This window comes from Castor canadensis, chromosome 15, assembly GCF_047511655.1.
Source record: "Castor canadensis chromosome 15, mCasCan1.hap1v2, whole genome shotgun sequence".
NCBI lineage: Eukaryota > Metazoa > Chordata > Mammalia > Rodentia > Castoridae > Castor > Castor canadensis.
Genome location: NC_133400.1, coordinates 50131689 through 50153409, shown reverse-complemented (window position 1 = coordinate 50153409; position 21721 = coordinate 50131689). Strand labels below are relative to the sequence as shown.

General features: G+C 36.9%; 1 protein-coding gene across 1 annotated transcript; it reads right to left on the bottom strand.

Annotated features, from left to right (window-relative positions):
• Positions 1–10053: 10053 nt before the first annotated feature.
• LOC109680715 (olfactory receptor 2T27-like) lies at positions 10054–11068 on the bottom strand. Its single transcript, XM_020155428.2, is given in 2 exon segments — positions 10054–10899; positions 10901–11068. Coding segments are annotated over 2 exon segments (1014 nt in total).
• Positions 11069–21721: the final 10653 nt, after the last annotated feature.

Here is a 21721-nt window from a genome sequence, read left to right as displayed (position 1 = left end):
CATGTAAAAATGTGTTACAACCCAAGTTGATTCATCTCTATCTGACCTTTTCAATAGTTCCTGATCCCCTTCTCATATTGACCTCTGTCACTTTAAGGTTTCTGTATTAGCTCTTCTGCAGTGGGGACAGCAAATACTTTCATGTTTTGGATTTCTTACCTATCCCCATACCTCCCATATGTGCTCTCCCCTTATCATGTGACCCAAGTTCAACCACATTGTTGTATTTGCCCTAGATCTGAAGTCTGCATATGAGGGAAAACTTATGATTTTTGGTCTTCTGGGCCTGGCTAACCTCTCCAGAATGATGTTCTCCAGTTCCATCCACTTACTTGCGATTGATAAGATTTCATTCTTCACTGCTGAGTAAAATTCCAATGTGTATAAATACCACATTTTCTTAATCCATTCATCAGTAGAGGGGCATCTTGATTGTTTCCATAACTTGGCTATTGTGAATAGTGCTGCAATAAACATGGGTGTGCAGGTGCCTCTGGAGTAACCTGTGTGGCATTCCTTTGGGTATATCTCAAGGAGTGGGATTGCTGGATCATATGGCAGATTTCTGTTTAGATTTTTAAGAAGCCTCCAAATTTTTTTCCAGGGTGTTTGCACTACCTTGCATTCCCACCAGCAGTGTATGACTCTCCCTTTTTCCTCATGTCCTGGCCAACACCTGTTGTTAGTGGCATTTTTGATGATGGCACTTCTAACAGGGTAAGGTGGAATCTTAGTGTGATTTTGATTTGCATTTCCTTTATGGCTAGAGATGGTGAGCATTTTTTTCATTTGTGTTTTGGCCATTTGAATTTCTTATTTTGAGAAAGTTCTGTTTAGTTCAGTTGCCCATTTCTTTATTGGTTCATTGATTTTAGGAGAGTTTAGTTTCTAAAGTTCCCTGTATATTCTGGTTATCAGTCCCTCATCTGATGTATAGCTGGCAAATATTTTTTCCCACTCTGTGGGTGGTCTCTTCAGTTTAGAGATCATTTCTTTTGTTGTGCAGAAGCTTTTTAGTTTTATGAAGTCCCATTTGTTCATCCTTTCTCTTAGTTGCTGAGCTGCTGGGGTTCTATTGAGGAAGTCCTTGCCTATACCTATTACTTCCAGAGTGTTTCCTGCTCTTTCCTGTACCAACTTCAGAGTTTGGGGTCTGATATTAAGGTCCTTGATCCATTTTGAGTTTATTCTAATACAGGGTGATAAACATGGATCTTGTTTCAAGTTTTTGCAGATGGATAACTACTTTTACTAACATTTGTTGAAGAGGCTGTCTTTTCTCCATCATATATTTTTGGTGTCTTTGTCAAAAAAGGTGGGCATAGCTGTGTGGATTCATATCTGTGTCCTCTACTCTGTTCCACTGGTCTTCATGTCTGTTTTTGTGCCAGTATCATGCTGTTTTTATTGCTATTGCTTTGTAATATAGTTTGAAGTCAGGTATTGTGATACCTCCAGCGTTTCTCTTTCTGCTGAGTATTGCTTTGGCTGTTTGTGGTCTTTTGTGTTTCCAAATGAACTTTAAGGTAGATTTTAAAATCTCTGTGATAAATATTTTGGGTAACTCTCAGGACCCCCAAAGCCTCTTGGAAAAGAGTGGAGTCACTGTAGCTTTTGTGCAACAGCCCTAAGAAAGATTGCAGTAGTCCAAGAGGACAGCTGTTGAACTCTCCTGTTCTCTGTCTGTGTGGCACTGGGATGACCCTGTTTCAAAAAGATGATGTTGTGCACTTGGGCTCATAGCCATAGCAATGTGAGAGCCAACCCTAGTACAGAGGTCAAGGGGGACCTGGCGACTGCCACATACTCCTTTCTGCTTTTCTGCACTGCTTAAATACACTCTTCAGGAAATAAACTACACCGTTGCTTCCTGGAACAACCCTGAGTTCATGTTATTTGCTGCTCAAGCACCCAAGACCAGCATTGGAGCCCCTGTTGCAGGTGGACTGCAGCAAGTGATGCCATGACTCGGATCTACTCTGAATGTCTTGGCAGTATAATTCAAGGAGGGAAAGTCTTGCTCAGAGCCCCAATCCAAGGTTGGGGGATGGAATGGGAAACTCACTGAGTTCAGAACATAGGTATTTCTTACAGCTACTGTGCTGTTTGCTATAAAGTAAGGGCATATCTTACACCCAGGGACAAATTGAAGATTTTATAGAGACAGTTATCCAATTTAATCCTTGGTTTTCTGAGCACAGAACTTTAGATCCTGATAGCTGGAAGCAGATAGGAGATAATGTAAAGAGAGCTCACCAGAGAGGGGAAAATATTCCTATTCATTTTTTTGGCATTTGGTCCTCTATCCATTATTGCTTGGGACCTGTAGCAGATCCTTCTAAAGAGGCTTCTGAATCAAGACTTCAGGAGGACAATAAGGAGGAGGGAAAAGTCTCCCCCCGAAAAACTTCTAAAATTTCAGTTTTCTTCTATGGAGGATTCTGTACCACCTTATGCTGGCCTTTACCCATCATTGGCCCCATTTCAGGTTGATCCTCAGACTGGTGCCATACCTTAGGTAAGAACAGAACAGAGAGAGGAAAATGAAGGAGTTTCCCTAGAAACAACTTTCAGGCAACTCTTATTGGAGGATGAGAATAATGACCCTTCTCCTCCACCTTTGGCTCTTTTGTCTTCAGAGAACCCTCTATCCATTCTAGTCATCCTGGGATCTCAGGGACAACGATGGCATGAGTCCACTTCTCTTGAGGTACTTAGAAGATTTAGAGATTCAGTCAGGGAGAATGGGGCTAATGGTCCTTACATTCTTACTCTATTGGAAAATCTGAGTTGAGAAATTTTTGCATCATGGGACTACAAACAGTTAGCCCAAGTTTGTCTTAGCCCTGGTGATTTCCTAGTATGGAAGGCAAAATATTATGATGAATGTGATGAACAGGCACAAAGAAATAGGGGTACAGGGGTTCCTTTATCTGCAGGAGGTTGGCCCATTTGCCAATGCCCTTCAACAGAATGCAAGGCTTGCCCCAATATTTTGATCAGATAAGACTTTGTGCCAAGAGAGCTTGGAGTAGCCTCTCTGTCTCTAGTAGAGAAACAATTGAAAGTTTTTTGCAACTAAAACAAAAGGCCAATGAACCATGGGCTGAATTCTTGGCCTGTGTAAAATGTGCTATCAGCCATAAAACTCAACATTCAGATACACAAAGGTTCTTTTTTAAAATATTTATTTATTTATTTATTTATTTATTATTTTATTATTCATATGTGCATACAAGGCTTGGGTCATTTCTCCCCCTTGCCCCACCCCCTCCCTTACCACCCACTCCACCCCCTCCCTCTTCCCCCCACCCCCTCAATACCCAACAGAAACTATTTTGTCCTTATCTCTAATTTTACACAAAGGTTCTTGATTCACCAAATTGCATATGATGGGGCTACCAAAGAATGTAAAACAAGCTATCAGACCAGTAAATAATAGAGACCTTTCTACTTGGATTTCTGCTACCAAGGATATTGGCACCCAAACCTATATGGCCATGGCTCTTGCAGCCTCCCTAACAAAAAAGGAGCCCCACTCTCTCCCACATTACATGCTTTGGATGTGGACAAAAAGGCCACTGGAAAAGGGACTGCCCTGAGAGCAAAGGTTACCAGGGCCCAAAGCATATCCCACCAGGAGGAAAACCTTCTAAAATGTGCCCACGATGCAATAAAGGCTATCTTTTGTAGTGGTGGCTTGGTGGTTAGATATTGTTTTAGTTTCTGCATATCATGGAAAATTTTTATTGCTCCATCTATTTTGAATGATAGTTTTGTAGGGTAGAGTATCCTAGGGTTGAAGTTATTTTCATTTAGTGCCCAGAAGGCCTCACTCCATGCTCTCCTTGCTTTCAAGGTTTCTATTGAGAAATCTGCTGTGATTTTTATGGGTTTATCTTTGTATGTTATTTGTTTTTTCTTTCTATAAGCCTTCAATATTATTTATTCTCTGTGCTTGTTGTTTTAATGATAATATTTTTGGAGGCAGTTTTATTTTGGTCAAGTCTGTTTTGTGTTTGGAGGCTTCCAGTACTTGAATGTGCATATTTATTCTATATTTGGGAAATTTTCTGTTATAATTTTGTTGATTATATTCTGAATTCCTTTTGCTTGCACCTCTTCTCCTTCTCCAATGCCCATGATTCTCAGGTTTGGTCTTCTGATGGAGTCGGTAAGTTCTTGCATATTCCTTTCACAGTTTTTGAGTTGTTTGAGTAATAGTTCTTCAGTTTTTCCTTTCATTTCCATTTCATCTTCAAGTTCTGAGATTCTGTCTTCTGCTTGTTCTAGTCTGCTGCAGTGACCTTCCAATGTGTTTTGTATTTCTGTTTTATTCTTTTTTCTGTGGTTTTCCATATCATGGGTCACTTCCTCTTTAATATTGTCAATTTTCATCCTTAATTCATATATCTCTCTATTTATGGAGTTCTCTGTTTCACTTTCATATTTATTTAGGGCTCTTATGAGTTCACTTATTTGTTTTTGTGTCTTTTCATATTCTTTATTTTTGTTGTCTTGGATTTTCTTGAGTGCTTCCTGTATGTTTTGGTTGACCTTTTCTAATAACAGCTACATGGAATTCTCATAATTATTTATTTCTTATTTCAGGGTGTATTTGTGGGTTTGTTAGGTTACTTGGGATAGTCTATCTTTGTTTTGTTGGAGTCTGGGACTGGGTATCCATTTTCTTCATTTCCCCTTAATCTTGTACTAATTTATTTCAGGGGATGAGAATGGTTTCCATCCCTTTTTTCTTTCCATCATTCCACTTGGTGCTGTTTCTGTCTCTGCTGTGTGTGTAATTTAACATTGGCTAACTTGCAATAGTAAAACTAATGAAACCAGGAAAGAAAGAGACAAAAGAAAAATAAAGAAAGGAAAAAAAATGAGAAGCAAGGAAATCAACAAGGAGAGATGGTGTACTAACAAATAGTGAGCAAGACAAATACTTAGAGAGAAAGAAAAAACAAATTCCAGTTTCAGGAACAATAGAATTTCAGTCTTAGTAGTTCTAGTGTTACTCCTTTAGCATCCTGTCCTGTTGTTATTTAAGTAGTAGCTCTGTCATAGTCTAGCCAAGTGGTTGGGTCAGGAGACAAGCTTTGTGGACTGCTATCTGCCCTATTTCAGGCAGCAGCTCATCACCCACATACTGTCAGCAGTCTACTTTTGAAGGCTTTGTTTACTGAAAGTTCACATGGAGATCAGCTCCTTGCCCTTCCACCCATCTCTGGTGCAGAGACTTGTGAGCTGTCTACTTTTGCAAGCTTTGTCTACTGAAAGTTCATGCAGAGATCAGCTACCTGCCCCTCCTTCATTCTCTGGTGTGCTCAGAGTATCCCACCCTCTCCACTGCATGTCCTTTTAAATTCCTTTTTTATTATTCAGCTTTTTTTTGTGTGTGTGACGCAAGGGTCAGTCTGTCCAGGGGACTATGCTGGTTTATCCAAGGTGTAGCTGTGGAAATACCATGTGCTGCTTACTTGCTCACCTGCTGGTCTGCATCTCCCAAGCAGGTTTGTAGCCAGCATCTGGCAGTGTGGGAGCCCTCCTGTTTTCTCAGTGTAACCTGGCTTGGAGAATCTTTGTATAGGCTGGGGGTTTGGGGTGTTGGAGTTTTGCTTCTTCCTGATGTTTTTTTTCTGCCAAGTGTGGCTCCAGCGTCTCAGCAAGATTTTTGATTTATGGAGCTCACACTGTCTGCTTCTTCCCTCTAGTCACCATCTTGGATTTGCCATAGTATTTTATTTTGTATATGTGCCACACTTTCTTTACCAACTTTTCAGTTAATGGACATTTAGGTTGTTTCCATTTATTTCATATGGTAGTTCTGTTTTTAATTTTTAAGAACACTCCATGATATTTTCCACAAAGACCATAACCAAATATTAGCATCAACAGTATGCAAGTATTCTCTTTTCTCCACATTTTCACCAGAAACTGTTATCTTTTATGTTTTTGATCATCACCATTCAACCACAATGATATCTCATTGTGATTTTGAATTGCATTTCTTGATGATGAGTGATGCTGAGCATTTAAAAACACCTCTTGGCCATTTCTTTGAGAAATATCTATTTAGATACATTGCCATTGTTATTTTGGGTGGTTCTGGGGTTTTGAACTTAGGGCCACTCACTTATAGGCAGAGGCTTCATTGCTTGAGTCATAGTCTCAACTCTTTTTGGCTTTATTTATTTTTTAGGCAGGGTCTTGTCTTTTCCCAGGGCTGGCCTCAGACAGTCATCTCCTACCTCTGACTCCCACTTAGTTAGGATCACAGGCATATATCACCGTGCCCAGCTTATTGGTTAAGATGGGGGGCAGTGCTTTACTAGCTTGTCACCACTGGACTGGGCTCAAATGGTGACTCTCTTGATCTCCACCTCTTAAGTGGGTGTGAGACACCATGCCTGGCTGCCATCTTTTAATTTGGGTTGTTTGTTTGCTATTGAGTTGTTTGATTTCCTTTTATAGCAACACAAGTTGTAGGAACTTCTTGTAGTGAAGGATCAGACTCTGCTTTATGGAAAGTACAATTAGTTTATCATCAGTGTACAGTCATACCTATTTTTGTTTGTTTTAAAAAAGCTTATTGAGAATAAGCTACATAAAAATTGATGTTTATTAGCCCCAAATGCTTTCTTGTGGGCTTTTTAAATGAGTCCTCCTGCCTAGAGTAACCACTGATATGATTCTGTCATCAAGACCACAGACAAATAACCACCTAGTCTATGGCTTTGTGTAAATGAAAACATTTGGCATTTCCTCTTATGTTTGGTTCCTTACACTAATCACATTTGTAAGATTTGTCCATGTTGCTGCATGTGTCAGAATTTGGATAATTTCATTCAATTGTTTAGCTATTTTTATCTCTCTATATACACTTACTTCATATTTCTTAAATTTTGTATAAGAAAATGTATATTTACATTTGTATTCAGGAAGTAACATGTAACATGTGATCACTTAAAGCTCTGAGTGTGTGGCAGAGCATTGTTAACTAGACACAGTGTTGTACATCATAACTTTAGAGCTTACTGATCTTCTACACCTGAAAATTTATATCCATTAAGTGGAAGTTCTCCACAGTCCTGGCAACCTAACAGGTTGACCTTTCATAAAATAGAATCATACAGTGTTTTTCTTTTTGTGAGTGGTTATTTCACTTAACAGAATATCTTTCAGGTTTTGTATTATCTCTTATGCAACATTTCTTTCTTTTCTAAGACTAAATAACATTCTTTTGAATATTTTGTATTGTATACCATATTTTGTTTATTCATTCATCATTGAATGGACATTTATTTTTCCACCTTTATTTAGTTATAACTTACAAATAAATATTGTGAACACATACAGCTTACAATATGATACTTTGATTTATTATGCATTTTAAATTGATTACCACATTCAAGCAAAATATGATATTATCATCCATCACCTACCATAGTTGCAATATTTCCTTTTGTGGTACAAATATTAAAAATATTATGCTTTAGCTAATAAAATCAATTTCATAGTTCTATATCTCAGTTTATGTTTCCTAACAAGTGTCAGTTTTTTGGGAGTGATTTATTAACTATATTACATGCATAATAATAAAGAAATATATGGTTCAGGCATTTCACTTAGCAAAATACAGTTATGTTTCACTATTGTTATTACTCATTAATATTCATTGAAAAATAATATTTCACTGTTTTCCTGTGGAATAGTTTGTTTAAACATGCATTTGTTGAGAGACATTTTGGTTGCTTCTAGTTTGGGGTGATTATAAAGAAAGTTACTACAAATATTTGTGTATAGGGTGGAATTTAGTGACTTAGCTTGAATGTCTAGCAGTATCTGTGATGTCTAAGAAGTGGCAGGTGTATGTTGGGGAAATTGCCACATAGACTCATGCAGTGGACTAGAAGTTGGAAAGTATATTGATCAAAAGAAAAGAATTAATTTTTTTGAAAGAGCATAAAGTCACTTGGATCCTCAACACATTTCTGTACACAAAGTTCAGCATTCAATCATGCATGTAGTTCACCATTATTACCACCCATGCAAAGTCAGATAAAATTGAAAATTATGGAAAAACACTCAGTAAACCAAACTACAGGTGATTGAGATAATGATGTAAGAAAATAATAATCGTATAGTTGAAATTTGCTGAGAAAGCAAATTTTAAGTATTTTTTAACCACAAAAAATCTAATTGTGTGAGGTGATAGGTGTTAATTAGATTGATTGTGGGACTCATTACACAGGTTATACTTATATCAAAACACCACATTTCACATATTAAATATATACATTTCTTTAAATTTGCAAGGCATACATAAACAAAGTTGAGAAAACTTTTAAACAAGAACTTAAAAATCTTAATGGTTATTTAAACCAAAAAACTGAATGACAAAGAGTATAAAATAGGCATTGTTTTGGTTGGGGAAACTGGTGGGAAGGTGAAAGGAGACCATGATGGGGAGGGATGATTGTGATTGAAGTACTTTAAATGAATACATGAAAATAAAATAACAAAGCCTGCTAAAATTATTTTTAAAGGGGGAGAGAAGGATGGGGAAGGGTAATAGAAGGAATAAATTTAGCAAAAGTACATTATATGAAAGTATAGAAATATCACAAAACCCTCTTATACAATTTATGCTAATAAAAATAAAAAGATCTTAATGGTTAATAAATTCATGAAAATAGAAAAATTAGTTGGATAAAAGCAGAAAATATGGAGAATTTCACCAGAGTATGGGATTCTATGAAAAAAATCAAACATGTATCCTAATAAAACTACAGTGTCTAAATTAAGTTCTTTAGCTATAAAGGACCTTGTAAACTACAGTAAAATAGTTTGTACAATACAGAGACAATGAGTTGCTTTGAGGTTTGTTAGGGCTTAATTGTAAAGCTATATATTTTGACTTTCTAAATTGAAATTTTTGAATATTAAACATTTCTTATAATTCTTAATAAGTGCAATGCTCTTACCTCAAAATTCACTTAAAATTATAGTCATCAGACAGCAAAGCAAATCTTGTGATTGCCATCCAGGATATGATTGTCACCATGCATCATTATAACAGATAACAACCATAGCCTGACTCATGCTAATCCCAGAGTGTGGTGTGCTTAGGAAGAGGGAGGAGAATGGGAGAGGCAGGGGTCATCTTTTGTTTTCAAATTGTTGCACAAGCACAGCAAGGTATTGACAAATAGATTTTTATTATTTTTATATTTATAAGTAAATTACCATGTGATTTTTAAACTGTTGAAATTATTTTTAGAAAGTTATGGTCATGAAGAACGAAAAATGATGTCAACAAAAGGAAGTTGAAAAGTGATCTTTAAAATTTATGATTTTATGATATCCTATTTTGTTTAGCTTAAAGACAACAAAATCAAATGAAAATTCAGTCTACTGTAAGCCTCACTGTGTTAAGATTAAACTCTTTCATTACCTTGATAAATATAAATGTTTATGTACCAATGAAAAATAAAAAATGGTGAAATCCAGTGGACAAAAGGAATTTCTATTCACTCCCTTAAAGAATTTGCACCCCTGTGATTTCTAATTACATGCATCTACTTATGCATTTTCATGTAGAAGGAAAAGACTTGCATTTTCATGTAGAAGGAAAAGACTTTGAGAAATAGTGGATAATAAAGGCAGATTTCATGGAACAAGTGATCTTTAGTCTTTTGGACAGTGAAGATTGAGTGAGAGACATTAAGAGTTAATAGATGAATGAAAGAAAACAGGATGATTTTTACATTAGAAACATGAATGAAGGTGTTAGTTCTAGCATAGCAAATCAGTTCTTGACTATTTGACCCAATGCATTAACGCTGATAAAGGAGATGGCAAACATTTATCTGTGTGCCGGTATTATTGTCAAAATCCAAGTAATATCCCCAAAAGACTATATAAGTAACACTTGTCAAAGTTGTACTCAACTAAGAACAACTCCATTCCAAAAAATGCTAATATTTATGAATCCTAGTACCTTCTCTTTCACACAATGTTTTATTTCCAATATGAAAAAATATCTTAAGATTTAAGTTGACTATGGATAGTCTTAAAATTGAGGATAGAACATTTCTGAGAGTAGCACTGTAGAGATGGGGAATTTGTATGGTTGCAACACTTTCCCAGGCACTTCTGTAGGGCTCCCACCACTTCTTTGTTCCCCAGGCTGTAGATAAGAAGGTTGAGCATGGGCGTCACCACGGTGCCAAGAACAGCTCCTGTCTGGTCTTGCTCAGGTGTGTGGGAAGAGCTGGGTGTCATGTAGATGAAGATGGCCTGACCAAAGTAGAGACTTACTACAGTCAGGTGGGAGGAGCAGGTTGCTAGAGCTTTCTTCTTACCATTTAGAGAGTTCATCTTAAGGACAGTAAGGAATATGAGAGTACAGGAGGCCAGGATGAGAATAAATAGGACAAGGAGAAAGATAATTGTTGACACAAATTTCACCATCTCATAGACTGATGTGTCCACACAAGACATTCTCAGAATGGCAGGCATCTCACAAAAGTAATGATTAATCTCCCTGGAGCCACAGATGGGGAAATTCATTGGATAGATAGTATGGACAAGGGCTGCAAGAACTGCTCCAATCCAAGCTGTGACAGCCATTTGCAGACAGACTTTGGGACTCACAAGGACTGTGTATCTCAGGGGGTTACAGACAGCCACATAACGATCATAGGCCATGAGGGTCAGTAGGATGCACTTGGCAAGGCCAAGAGTGAGGAAAAAAAACATCTGAGAAGCACATGCAACATAGGAAATGTTCTTCTTCCCTGTAAAGTAGTTGATGACTGTCTTGGGGACTGTGCTAGAGATGTAAGCCAAGTCTACAACAGACAGCTGACTGAGCAGGAAGTACATGGGGGGTGTGGAGGTGGGAATCCAGCCAGATGAGGAGGAGTAGGATAGAATTTCCAGCAAAGGCAATGGTGTAGACGAGGAGTACAATGAGGATGAGGAGGTTAGGATACCTGAATATGGGAAACAGCCCCAGGCGAATGAAATCAGTTGAGGTTTTGTTCTTCGGGTCCATGTTCTCATTCAACTTTCTTGCTTGAACTGAAAATCTGCCAGGGGAAAATAATATCACAAAGAATGAGATGTTTGAATGTAAGAATTTTTATGTCTTGGTCAGTACCTCTTCTTCATTATTCTGTGACCAGGATTCTAAAACTATATATTCCCATAAGAGAGATATTTAAAAAATTCCATCAAATCAAAACACTTTTATCTGGAAATTTAAAAAGTCATATTTTATAGTTATTCTGATTTTAACAAACAAATATTTAGTCCCTTTGACTGGTAATAATTTCTAACTGTATCAATTTCTTCTCATATTTTGAATTTTTACGTGTGATCCCACATTTGCAAAGTTGTCCTAGGGACAATACGTAACACCTCATTCTTTCCTCTTAGGACAAATGAAGACATATATACTCATCTGATAACAAGTATCTCATGAATATTCAGTTTTAAAATTAATAAGCTGATTCCTTTGTGTACCCTGAAAATTAACAGTTGATAGTGTTCTCTTTCAATTAACAACCACTGGAAATTTTACTTTTATTGTTTTCTTTATTTTCACTTTTTTGGCAGTACTGGGGTTTGAACTCAGGGCTTTATGCTAGGCAGGTGCTCTGACACTTGTGCCATGACCTCAGCCCCTACTTTCAGTACTGAAAATATAATTTAAATACTTTGCTGTATCTAACCTTATGTTTTTATGCCTTCATTTGAGACAATGAAAATAACACATTATGTGGTGTCTCACAGTCAATGGAGAGAAGAAAGTTCTCAGTGTCATACTTTCAGTGTGGAGCCATGATCACCTTTTGGCTGTGCTTTGTACCTGGAGAATTTTGTTTCTTTAAGGTATCAGAGGTCCTGAATGCCTCTGGGTTATGGGCTGCTTTTCTGGTGGTCCCTAACTCATAATGCTTATTTGTCTTCCTGAATGTTTGATTTTAAATGCTTCCTATAACATACACCATTTTTTTAAATCTGGAGAATGAAATCATGGGAGAAATATCCTTAAAAATAATGATCCAATGTGCTCAGTTATCACACATAAAATATAACACAATGTGTACAAATGAACAAACAAGGGGCATTAACAAACATTGTATGCACATATAAATAAAAGAAAAAAATTAAAAAAAATTAAAAAAATCAAACAATATGTCATGAAAATGTTAATAATAAAAGAAACAAATAAAAAATGGTAGATTCAATGGATCATTGACAGACTAGGAAGTAGACAGAAATGCTACTAAATATGCAAAATACTATCTCTATGAATGCTAAAGCATTAGTTACCACGTCTGCATGTAACCTGAGGACAAGTTATTGATATTTTCCACACATTCAATAGGAATATCTTAGTTCTACCAATATCTCATAAACTTGAAAATTAATGTATAGCTCAAGGATTCAGTTTTTTCAGGAACTAAAAGGTTTTCTTTGACTTCTTAAAAATTATAATAAATCAGTAACTGTCAATGAAACCATTACACACCTACTTTAGTATATTAAAATTATAATTCAATAATAAATCATGCAATCATGACTAAATGATGTAAAACAATGCATAAACAATATTATTTCAAAACTTTTATTGTTTAATACATATATTTTTGTCCTCAAATGGCAAATAGCGAATTTGAGAGATTAACCACAGGAATATTTTTGTGTGAATGAAAAAAGGCGGACCATATTGTAAGTGTGTAGATAGATTGCTCCTGCCGATAACTCACCTAGCTCCTCTCAATGCTGTTAAATTCTCCTAGAATGTCCACAGAGCAGAGCAATCTTTTTGTACTACAATAACACAAGACGTGCTTTTCCCAGCTCAATAATCCCAAGTGACGTGGATGACATTGTTGTCTTCCCCCAATGGCAATAGCAACAGTAATGATAATTACAAAAAGCATAGTTATCATTTACTAACTGGAAGAGTCCATTGTGTACATTATCTCACTGACTTTCTTATGGTCCTATGTAAAATCTTGAGGAAATGAAATAGAAAGGGATGGTGCAATGTATCCTTCACGTGTCTTCTATAAGAATTAGCTGAAGAAATACTGGGATCCAGGAAGTTTTTTCCAAAGTCTCTCTCTATCAGGACACTATTCTGTCTCTCTAGGCAATTACATATTATTGGTAGCATTGGAATTTATTTTTATCTCTTACATCTTCCACTTCCTGAAAAAAAATGCATTTCCCTCCTTGTGACTCAAGGTGAGAAGCATCTTTCTTTTTCATGTGAACCAACAATGGGCATGTTCTAGCTTTTCAAAGTGTTTTTCCTGGAATCTGTGGTTCAAGGACTGATTGAACAACCAGAGTTAACACCTTGTACAGAAGGCAATTGTTATATTAAAAAGTAAGTTAATATTTTTCCTCCACAACCACCAGACTCCTGGTTTGTTGCTGCCAAGTGAGTTCCAGGTACTAAAGCCATGTTGTGTCCCATAGCTCTTTCTCTTGTACTGAGAAAAGACAAGAGATTTCTGACATCTCAAATCCACGAAAAGGACTAATTTCATCTCTGTTCCACATCTGGTTCAGGTCTGAGAACAGTGATGGCTCAGTATCATCTTCTGGACCAGATCAAGTCCTCCCATAGCTCCCAAGTGCCATAGAATTGGTGAACCGTTGACAGGTGTCTCATGGAAATCTGTCCCCAGACTTTAATTAATGATAGACTCAGATCAGGTGCCAGGCTCTTAGAAAATCTCTGTTCAGCATTTTGTAGAATTTATTTGCAAAAATAACACAGTTGTAATATTACTGTCTCTATGCAAATGGAAATTTTAAAGAATTCCATATTGGAAATGTGACCATTAACTTCTTGGATAATTTTATTTTATTTTTGCTTTTAAATTTTTTATTGCTGTGCTGGGTGGGGGTACACTGTGGTATTTACAAAGGTTCTTACAATGTATCAAATATATCATACTTGAACTCACCCCCTCCACTGCTCTCTTTCATTAGCCCTCCCCTGATTCCTGGAACAGTCCTCATTCCTGGTATCATTTTGTACATTTACATACATGTGTATACATTATTTGCAACATATTCATCCTTCTACCCCTTTCCCTGCTACCTCACCCTCCCACTGGTGCCACCACCCGCCTCCAGCAGCAGAACAAGTTTCACTTTTCTATTCTCTAATTTTGTAGAAGAAAAAAACATAAAAGATAAAAAGAGAAACAAAGTGTTTTTGCTAGTTTGAGATAGAGATAGCTACACAGGGAGTTTCCTTGAGTGGTTTCCATGCATATATGTATCATAACCACAATTGGTTCAACTTTACAAGTCCTCTTCATTCCTCCCTAGTCCACTTCCCATAGTGGCCCCGGCCAGTTTAAGATTTCTATATTCATTCCTGTACTGTGAGCACATCAGCCACATTCAAGTTTTTGGTTTCCTTCCTGGCACTACCCTTCCCATGTGTGGCCTCCCCTTAGTGTGACCCATGTCCATATTGCTGCATTTGTTTTAGGTTTATAATTCCCATGTGAAGGAGAACATGCAGCTTTTGGCCTTCTGAGCCTGACTAACTTCATTTAAGATCATGTTCTCCAGTTCCATCTTGGATAATTTTAAAAGAATAGAGAGAAATTAAAAAAAGTTTATCAAAACAAACATGAACCTTAAAGCAGAATCATTGTTGAGAAAGCCAGTGACTGTTACAAACTCTCTGACTATACTTATTCCAAGTTAATATGTGTTTGAATATCAGTTTATCTTGTCCCAATTCACTTCACTTTAGAGAAGCTGGGAGGAAAATGAATTGGTAGTACCAAGTCCAATAGTTGTAGGTAGAGAGGTAACAAGAAATCTTCTTTTGTGTGTGATACTAATTGTAAAAAGGGGTTCCACTATGGTGCTTCACACATGCATATATTATACATTGATAAGATTAATCCCTCTATTTCTTTCCCCCTATTTTTCAATAGTTTTCAGGGAGTTGCCTTGTGTCATTTTCATACATAGATACAATATGTTTAGGCATTGTTTCCTCCTATAAAGAAGAAATCTCAGCTAAAGAAAAATTTCAATAAGGCAAGTCATTTGTGTGTCCTAGAAATAGTTTTTATGGTTTTCACTTTAATTGTGACTTTTATTTGAATTTCTGGATGAAAAAAGTTCCATCAGATACCATTTTGCTTAAAACACTAGACACCTACCATGTAAGAATGCTCTATGTGAGATCTGATCTACACCTGTGAGATTTGTGGTCTTTTCCAAAATCAGAAAACACCGTATTTCCCTGGTCTTTACTTCCTACTCATCCAGGTAAACATTTGTTTTCCAGTCAGACTGGAGGATGCAATCCCTTCCTAGATCAATGACTTTCCTTGGAGTCACCACACCTTTTTTAGTGAATGCTGCAGATTGCTATTGCCCCACTTTCAGGCAGCTGGAATAAAAGGTGATTAAAGATTTAATGCTCTCCAAATCACAAAAAATTTTTATATATTTTATGTTGGAGACAGATTCACTTTCTTTGATATACAGTTGATTCTTGTTCATTGTATTTTATTTGGTAAAGTCATTGTGAACACTGAATTATTGAATATGAAATCACTTACCCTAGGGACACGCAAGGTTGTTTATGGTTCCTGTAATCACAATATTTTCATCAACTGATCAACACATAACCTTGTTTTATTTGTGCTCTTCTTTAAAGACAGAGCATTTAATATGAATTACTGATTAATTAATATTGAACTCTTTGAATTAGTTAACATTGAGCTTACTGAGTTGTAGCACCATAAGTTATGGCTGAATAAAACTTACACAGAAAAGATCATTTCCCATAAGATCCATCACAGCTTTCTTGTTCTTAATAACTTAGAACTTTTGGACTATGCTTGCAGGCTATTTTAAACAGCTAAGCCATCAATTAAAAAGATCACACATTAAATAGACCACATAAAGAGCAGTTATTCATAATAGGAGAGGTGAAATCAGAAGTCAGAGTATAATTTTCCACTTTTGCTGGGAATATACACACCTTGGTAACTCAAGGTTTTTACTACTCTGTGCAGATCCATTGCTGACTGTGAGAATATTATGACTCTAAAGTAACAAATTTTATTGAGTAGGAAAGTTGACAAATAATGAAATTGAAAATAATGAGAATGAACTGTAACTATATTTGATCATTTATACACAGCTTCCCTTTATTCATGAAGAAATTATTTTAAAATACAAAATCCATTTATAAATTATATTGTGTTTTAAAACATAATTTCCTTTATACATCCAAATTTGAATTATATCCTATATTTTTATCTAGAAATACATATCCTCATTTTATTTGGGCAATTTAGAATATGAGATCACCATCATTATCTTAGCAAGTATTCTTAGAATTCTACTATTGTGATTATTTGCACCATTTTTGCTTTTCTCATATGTTTGTTTGTTTTGTGTCTCTGTCCAGTGTGTTAATTATACACTTGTTTTTTCCTATTAAGTTTTGGTTTAGATTTTTAAAGTAGCATGCCTTTTTAGATCTTTTCTTTAAAACTAAAATTTAAGTCATTTGCATTTTATAAATTCATTTGGACCAATTATACTTACTCTGCTTTCTCATGTGACTGGCATTTTCTATGTTTTCAAACTGTTGAATGTTTACTTACTGTTTCCTGAAACTCACATTCAGGTGTATGTTTTCATATATGAAATATATCTATTTTTTTCTCTTTAGGAGGTATATATTGTCATGTTTATCATATCACTGGCTGTCTTTAGATTTAAAAGTTGCCTCACAGAGATGATCCAAGATGGTGACTGAAACATACCCACAGACCTTCTGACCTCCCTGATCCAGGGACTTTGATGAGAAGCTGGAGACATGCTTGACTGAGGCAAAGCACAGGGAGAGCTTAAGCATCAGTACCCTGAACCCTTAGCTTGTGAGAGTCCTCTCCAATGCCACCATGTACTAAAAAAACAGCCAGCGCTGCACACCACGCCCTGCTCTGCACACTACGCCCTGCTCCAAAGGCCCACGGAGCTCCTGCTCTGCATGCAGTAGGTTCTCTGATCCTCTGGCCCTGCTCCTTTAGCCCACCAGGACTGTGCTACCCCAAACTTCCACCCCTCAGACCCACACGATCTCCATGATCTCCGCCAGATGAGCCCTTAAGGCCTGCCAAGCCAGGGATCCACAGACATTTGTGATCTCTGCCAGGCCATGCCCTCAGGTCTGCACAGGCCTGAACGATCTCTGCTTTGCTGGGCCACGCCCCCAAGGCCTGCCATGCCTGAGATACACACACCCACGATCTCTGTTCTGCTGGGCTGTGCCCCTAAGGCCTGCCAAGCCGGGGACCCACACATGCACGATGTCCATTCTGCTGGACTATGCCCAGCAAGCCTGTCAAGCCAAGGATCCACAAACATGCAGAATCTTTACTCTGCCAGCTGGCCCCCTTCAGGCATGCCAGGCCCAGGCTCCAAAGGTCTGCTACTTTACCTCAGCTAAAGGCCTCCACCCAAAGGCCTGTGGGACCCCATCCACTATCCACTCACCAGAGAAAGGCTCCAAACATACCAAAGAGACACACACAGACAGGTCTGGATGCTAAAGAACTAACATCAGAACAACTAAGGCTGCAATTCTACTGTTCTAGAACTGGTGATTTTTTTTTTGGTCTTTTATTCCCCCTTCTTTAAGGGATTTGCTGCCTGGTTTGCTGTTTGATCATCCACCATCTCTTCCATTTTTTTTCTTTTTTTTTCTCTTTTCCTCTCTTCTCTATTCCTTTTATCTTTCTATGTCTTTCTCTCTTTTTTATCCTTATTTCTTGGTTTTGTTAGTATTAATATAGTTACCCAGCTAATACTAAATTACACATAGTCCAGGGATAGAAATGGTACCTAGTGGAAATATGGGAAGAAGAAAAAGGGAAGGAAACCATTGTCCCTCCAAAAATAAAGTAGTACAGGATTTAGAGCAAAATGAAGAAAACGGATACCCAGATCCAGACTCCAACAAAACAAAGATAAACTGTACCAAGGAACCCAACGAAGCCCACAAGAGCACGCTGAAAGAAGAAATCTTACAAGTAATTAATGAGAATTTTATAGAGATGCTACTAGACAAAGTCAACTAAAACATACAGAAGGCACTCAAGAAATTCCAAGACAACAAAAACAAAGAATATGAGAAAACCCAGAAACAAATAAATGAAATCATAGAAGCCCTAAATAAACACCAAACTGAAACTGAGATCACCATAAACAGAGAGATAAATGAATGAAGGGCAAAATTGACAATATTAAAGATGAAGTAACCCACAATATGGAAAACCTCTGAAAAAAGAATGAAACAGAAATACAAAACAAAATGGAAGGCCATTCCAGCAGAATAGAACAAACAGAAGACAAAATCTGAGAACTTTAAGATGAAATGGCAATTAAAGGAGAAAATGAAGAACTATTAGTTAAACAACTCAAGACCTGTGAAAAGAAAATGGAAGAACTCACTGAATCTATCAAAAGACCAAACCTGAGAATCATAGGCATTGAAAAAGGAGAAGAGGTACAAGCAAAAGGAATGTGTAATGTATTCAACAAAGCATTTTTTGCAGCATTATTCACAATAGCCAAGTTATGGAAACAACCAAGATGCCCCACTACTGATGAATGGATCAAGAAAATGTGGTACTTATACACAATGGAATTTTACTCAGCCATGAAGAAAAATGAAATACTATCAATGGCAGGTAAATGGATGGAACTGGAGACCATAATTGTGAGCGAGGTTGGCCATGTTCAGAAGGCCAAAAATTGTATGTTCTCCCTTGTATGAGGACTTCAGATCTAGGGCAAATGCAGCAATATGGTTGGACTTGGATCACAAGACAAGGGGAGAGCACATACGGGAGATATAGGAATAGGTAGAAAACCCAAAACATGAAAGCATTTGATGTCCCCACTCCAGAGGAACTAATACAGAAACCTTAAAACAATGGGTTATTATTAGCAAGGGATCAAGAAACAATGTAATGATCAGTTAGAGTTGAATCAACATGGGTCATAATGCATGGGTACATGAAAACAATAGTAGGAATCTCTCTGTATAGCTATCCTTAACTAGCAAAAATTCTTTGTCTTCTTATTATGCTTATGTGTTTTCTTCAACAAAATCAATGATAAGGACAGAACAAGACCTGCCTGGAACTGAAGAGGGGAGGGAGGGAAAGGTGAGGAAGGAGGGCAGGATGGAGAAATGACCCAAACAATGTATGTCCATGTGATGTGAATAAATGAACAACAACAAAAAATCACCTCAAATTTATTTGTTTTGAATGATCACTTTTTAAAGGTGAAATAAAGTCATTTAAGTATATCTAGGTTTGTTGAAGATATCTGTACATTATTTCTTTCCAACATATTCTCATAATCTCATTTTTTGTTCTTGTGATAATTATCTGAAATAATTGAACTTCAATTTTTACTACACACATTTCCCATTAGTATTTTCCATAATGTAGGTTTACATTAAATTTTATTCCTATTAAAATGTTGAAATAAATTTAAGCCAATGTTTATCTTCATTTACTTGTACTTTCATATAACAATTAATTTTTTCTTATTTATTTTTGATTAAAATAGTGGCACTCCATGGTATTTTTTACTCTTCAGAAAGTATGAATAGGACCAGGCATCATAACTCAAGTCTTTAATCCCAGCTATTTAGGAGGTAGAATCAGGAGGCTCACAGCTCAAGGGCAGCCCAGGAAAAAGTTAATGAGACCCCATTTATTCACTGGGCTGCTAATCTTTAGGGGGATTAGTTTTTTGATCTCCCTATATATTCTGGTTATTAGTCCCTTGTCAGGTGTATAGCTAGAAAATATTTCCTCCCATTCTGTAGGCTGTCTTTTCAGTCTAGTGACTATTTCCTTTGCTGTGCAGAAGCTTTTTAGTTTCATCAGTCCTATTTGTCAATCATTTCTCTTATTTGCTGAGCTATTGGAATTCTAATCAGAAAGCTATTGCCTATACTTACATGTTTCAATGTTTTCCTTATTTATTCCTTATGATACCTTTGATCTACTTTGAACTGATTGTAGTGTGAGAGACAGGGAAGTGGTTTCAATCTTCTACCTGTAGTTGAGCCCAGATCCTCCAAATCACCTTGACTTACACAGTTTTCTTCCCCAAATGGATTGGTGAACTTCTGGGAAGGTAATGAAAAGATTGAGACCCACCTTGGGAAATGGATCCCAGCATGAGTTTGATGGCAGGCAAGTCTGATGGCCCCAAGTTCAGACCTTCTGATTCATGAGATTTCCACAGGCTCTTCCTTGCCACAAGATGTATTGGTGGATGGGAGCTGTAAGCATTCAGAGTAACAGGCAGACTGCCCAGGTCCCACAGTTCTCCCCTAACTAGTGCAGAAAACTCAGTAGTCAGATTGCTCTCCCCACTCTGATGCATTTAGGAGTCATCCCTAGACATGGACGCTTGTTATCCCTTTGAGACACAAACAGGGATGCTTATGTAGCAAGTGGGAACCTGCCTGGGCAGCAGCCTATAAAGATCTCTATGTCTGATGTTGGCTCCCAGAACACAAAGAAGGAAAACTTCTCTAGTGAATGCAGCTCAGAAGCAAACCTCCAATCACCCTACAGAAGACTTGTTAATTTTACTTTATCTAAGCAGTGCTAGGAATCATGCCTGGTGCCCTGAGCTCATGGGCAAATGTGTGGCTACTGACCCATATACTCAGTCCAGTGATGAGAAATAGCCCCTTAACACAGACCCTTCACTATCCAACAGGGACATGAAAAGAAGGAAGTTAAGGTGAATATATAGTTGATGTACTCTTTATACAAGAACGAACATAGAATTTTTAAATAGTTTGAAATAACCATAAGAGTGGGACTAAAGTAGAAAGAAGAAAAAGAGAGAAAATAAACCAAATTGGGCTATAATACATATAAACATGGAAGTGCCACAAGAAAACTCCCTGTATAGCTATCTTAAATAAGCAAAAATGTCATTTCTTTTTCCTTTCTTTTACAAAATTGGGGAACAAGAGGATGGAACAGGTCATATCTGGGGAGTTTGATAATAGTAGGAGGAGGAAGGTGGTGGAGAAAGGGTATAAGAAGGTGAATATGGTGCAAATTCTGTGTATACATGAATGTAAGCAGAAAGAGATACCTGTTGAAACTATTTCTTGAATGGGAGAGGGGAAATAAAGAGAATGGTGGAGGGGGTGAATTCAAGTATGATATATTTGACAAATTGTAAGAGCCTTTGTAAATGCCACAATGTACCCCTACCCAGCATAACAAAAAAATTAAAAAAGAATATTTCAACTGAAAGACTGTAGGTGATTAATAACCAATAGTGACTCCAACCAATGACTTGGCCTAGATATACAAATTCCAATGCAGAAACACAAGTAATATGAAAAAAAATAAAGTAGAACAACATCTCCAAACTCAGAAAATCCATAGTAATAAACACCAATGGCAGTGAAATGGATACAATCTTAAGAATTTTTAAAAATGACTATAAGGATGATCAACTAAATTAAAGAAGACAAGAACAAACACCTGGAAGAAGTCCATGGCAGCTTAAATAGATAGATGAAGGAAATAAAAAAGACAATGTGGGGCATGAAAGAGGAATTTAATAAAGATATACAAAT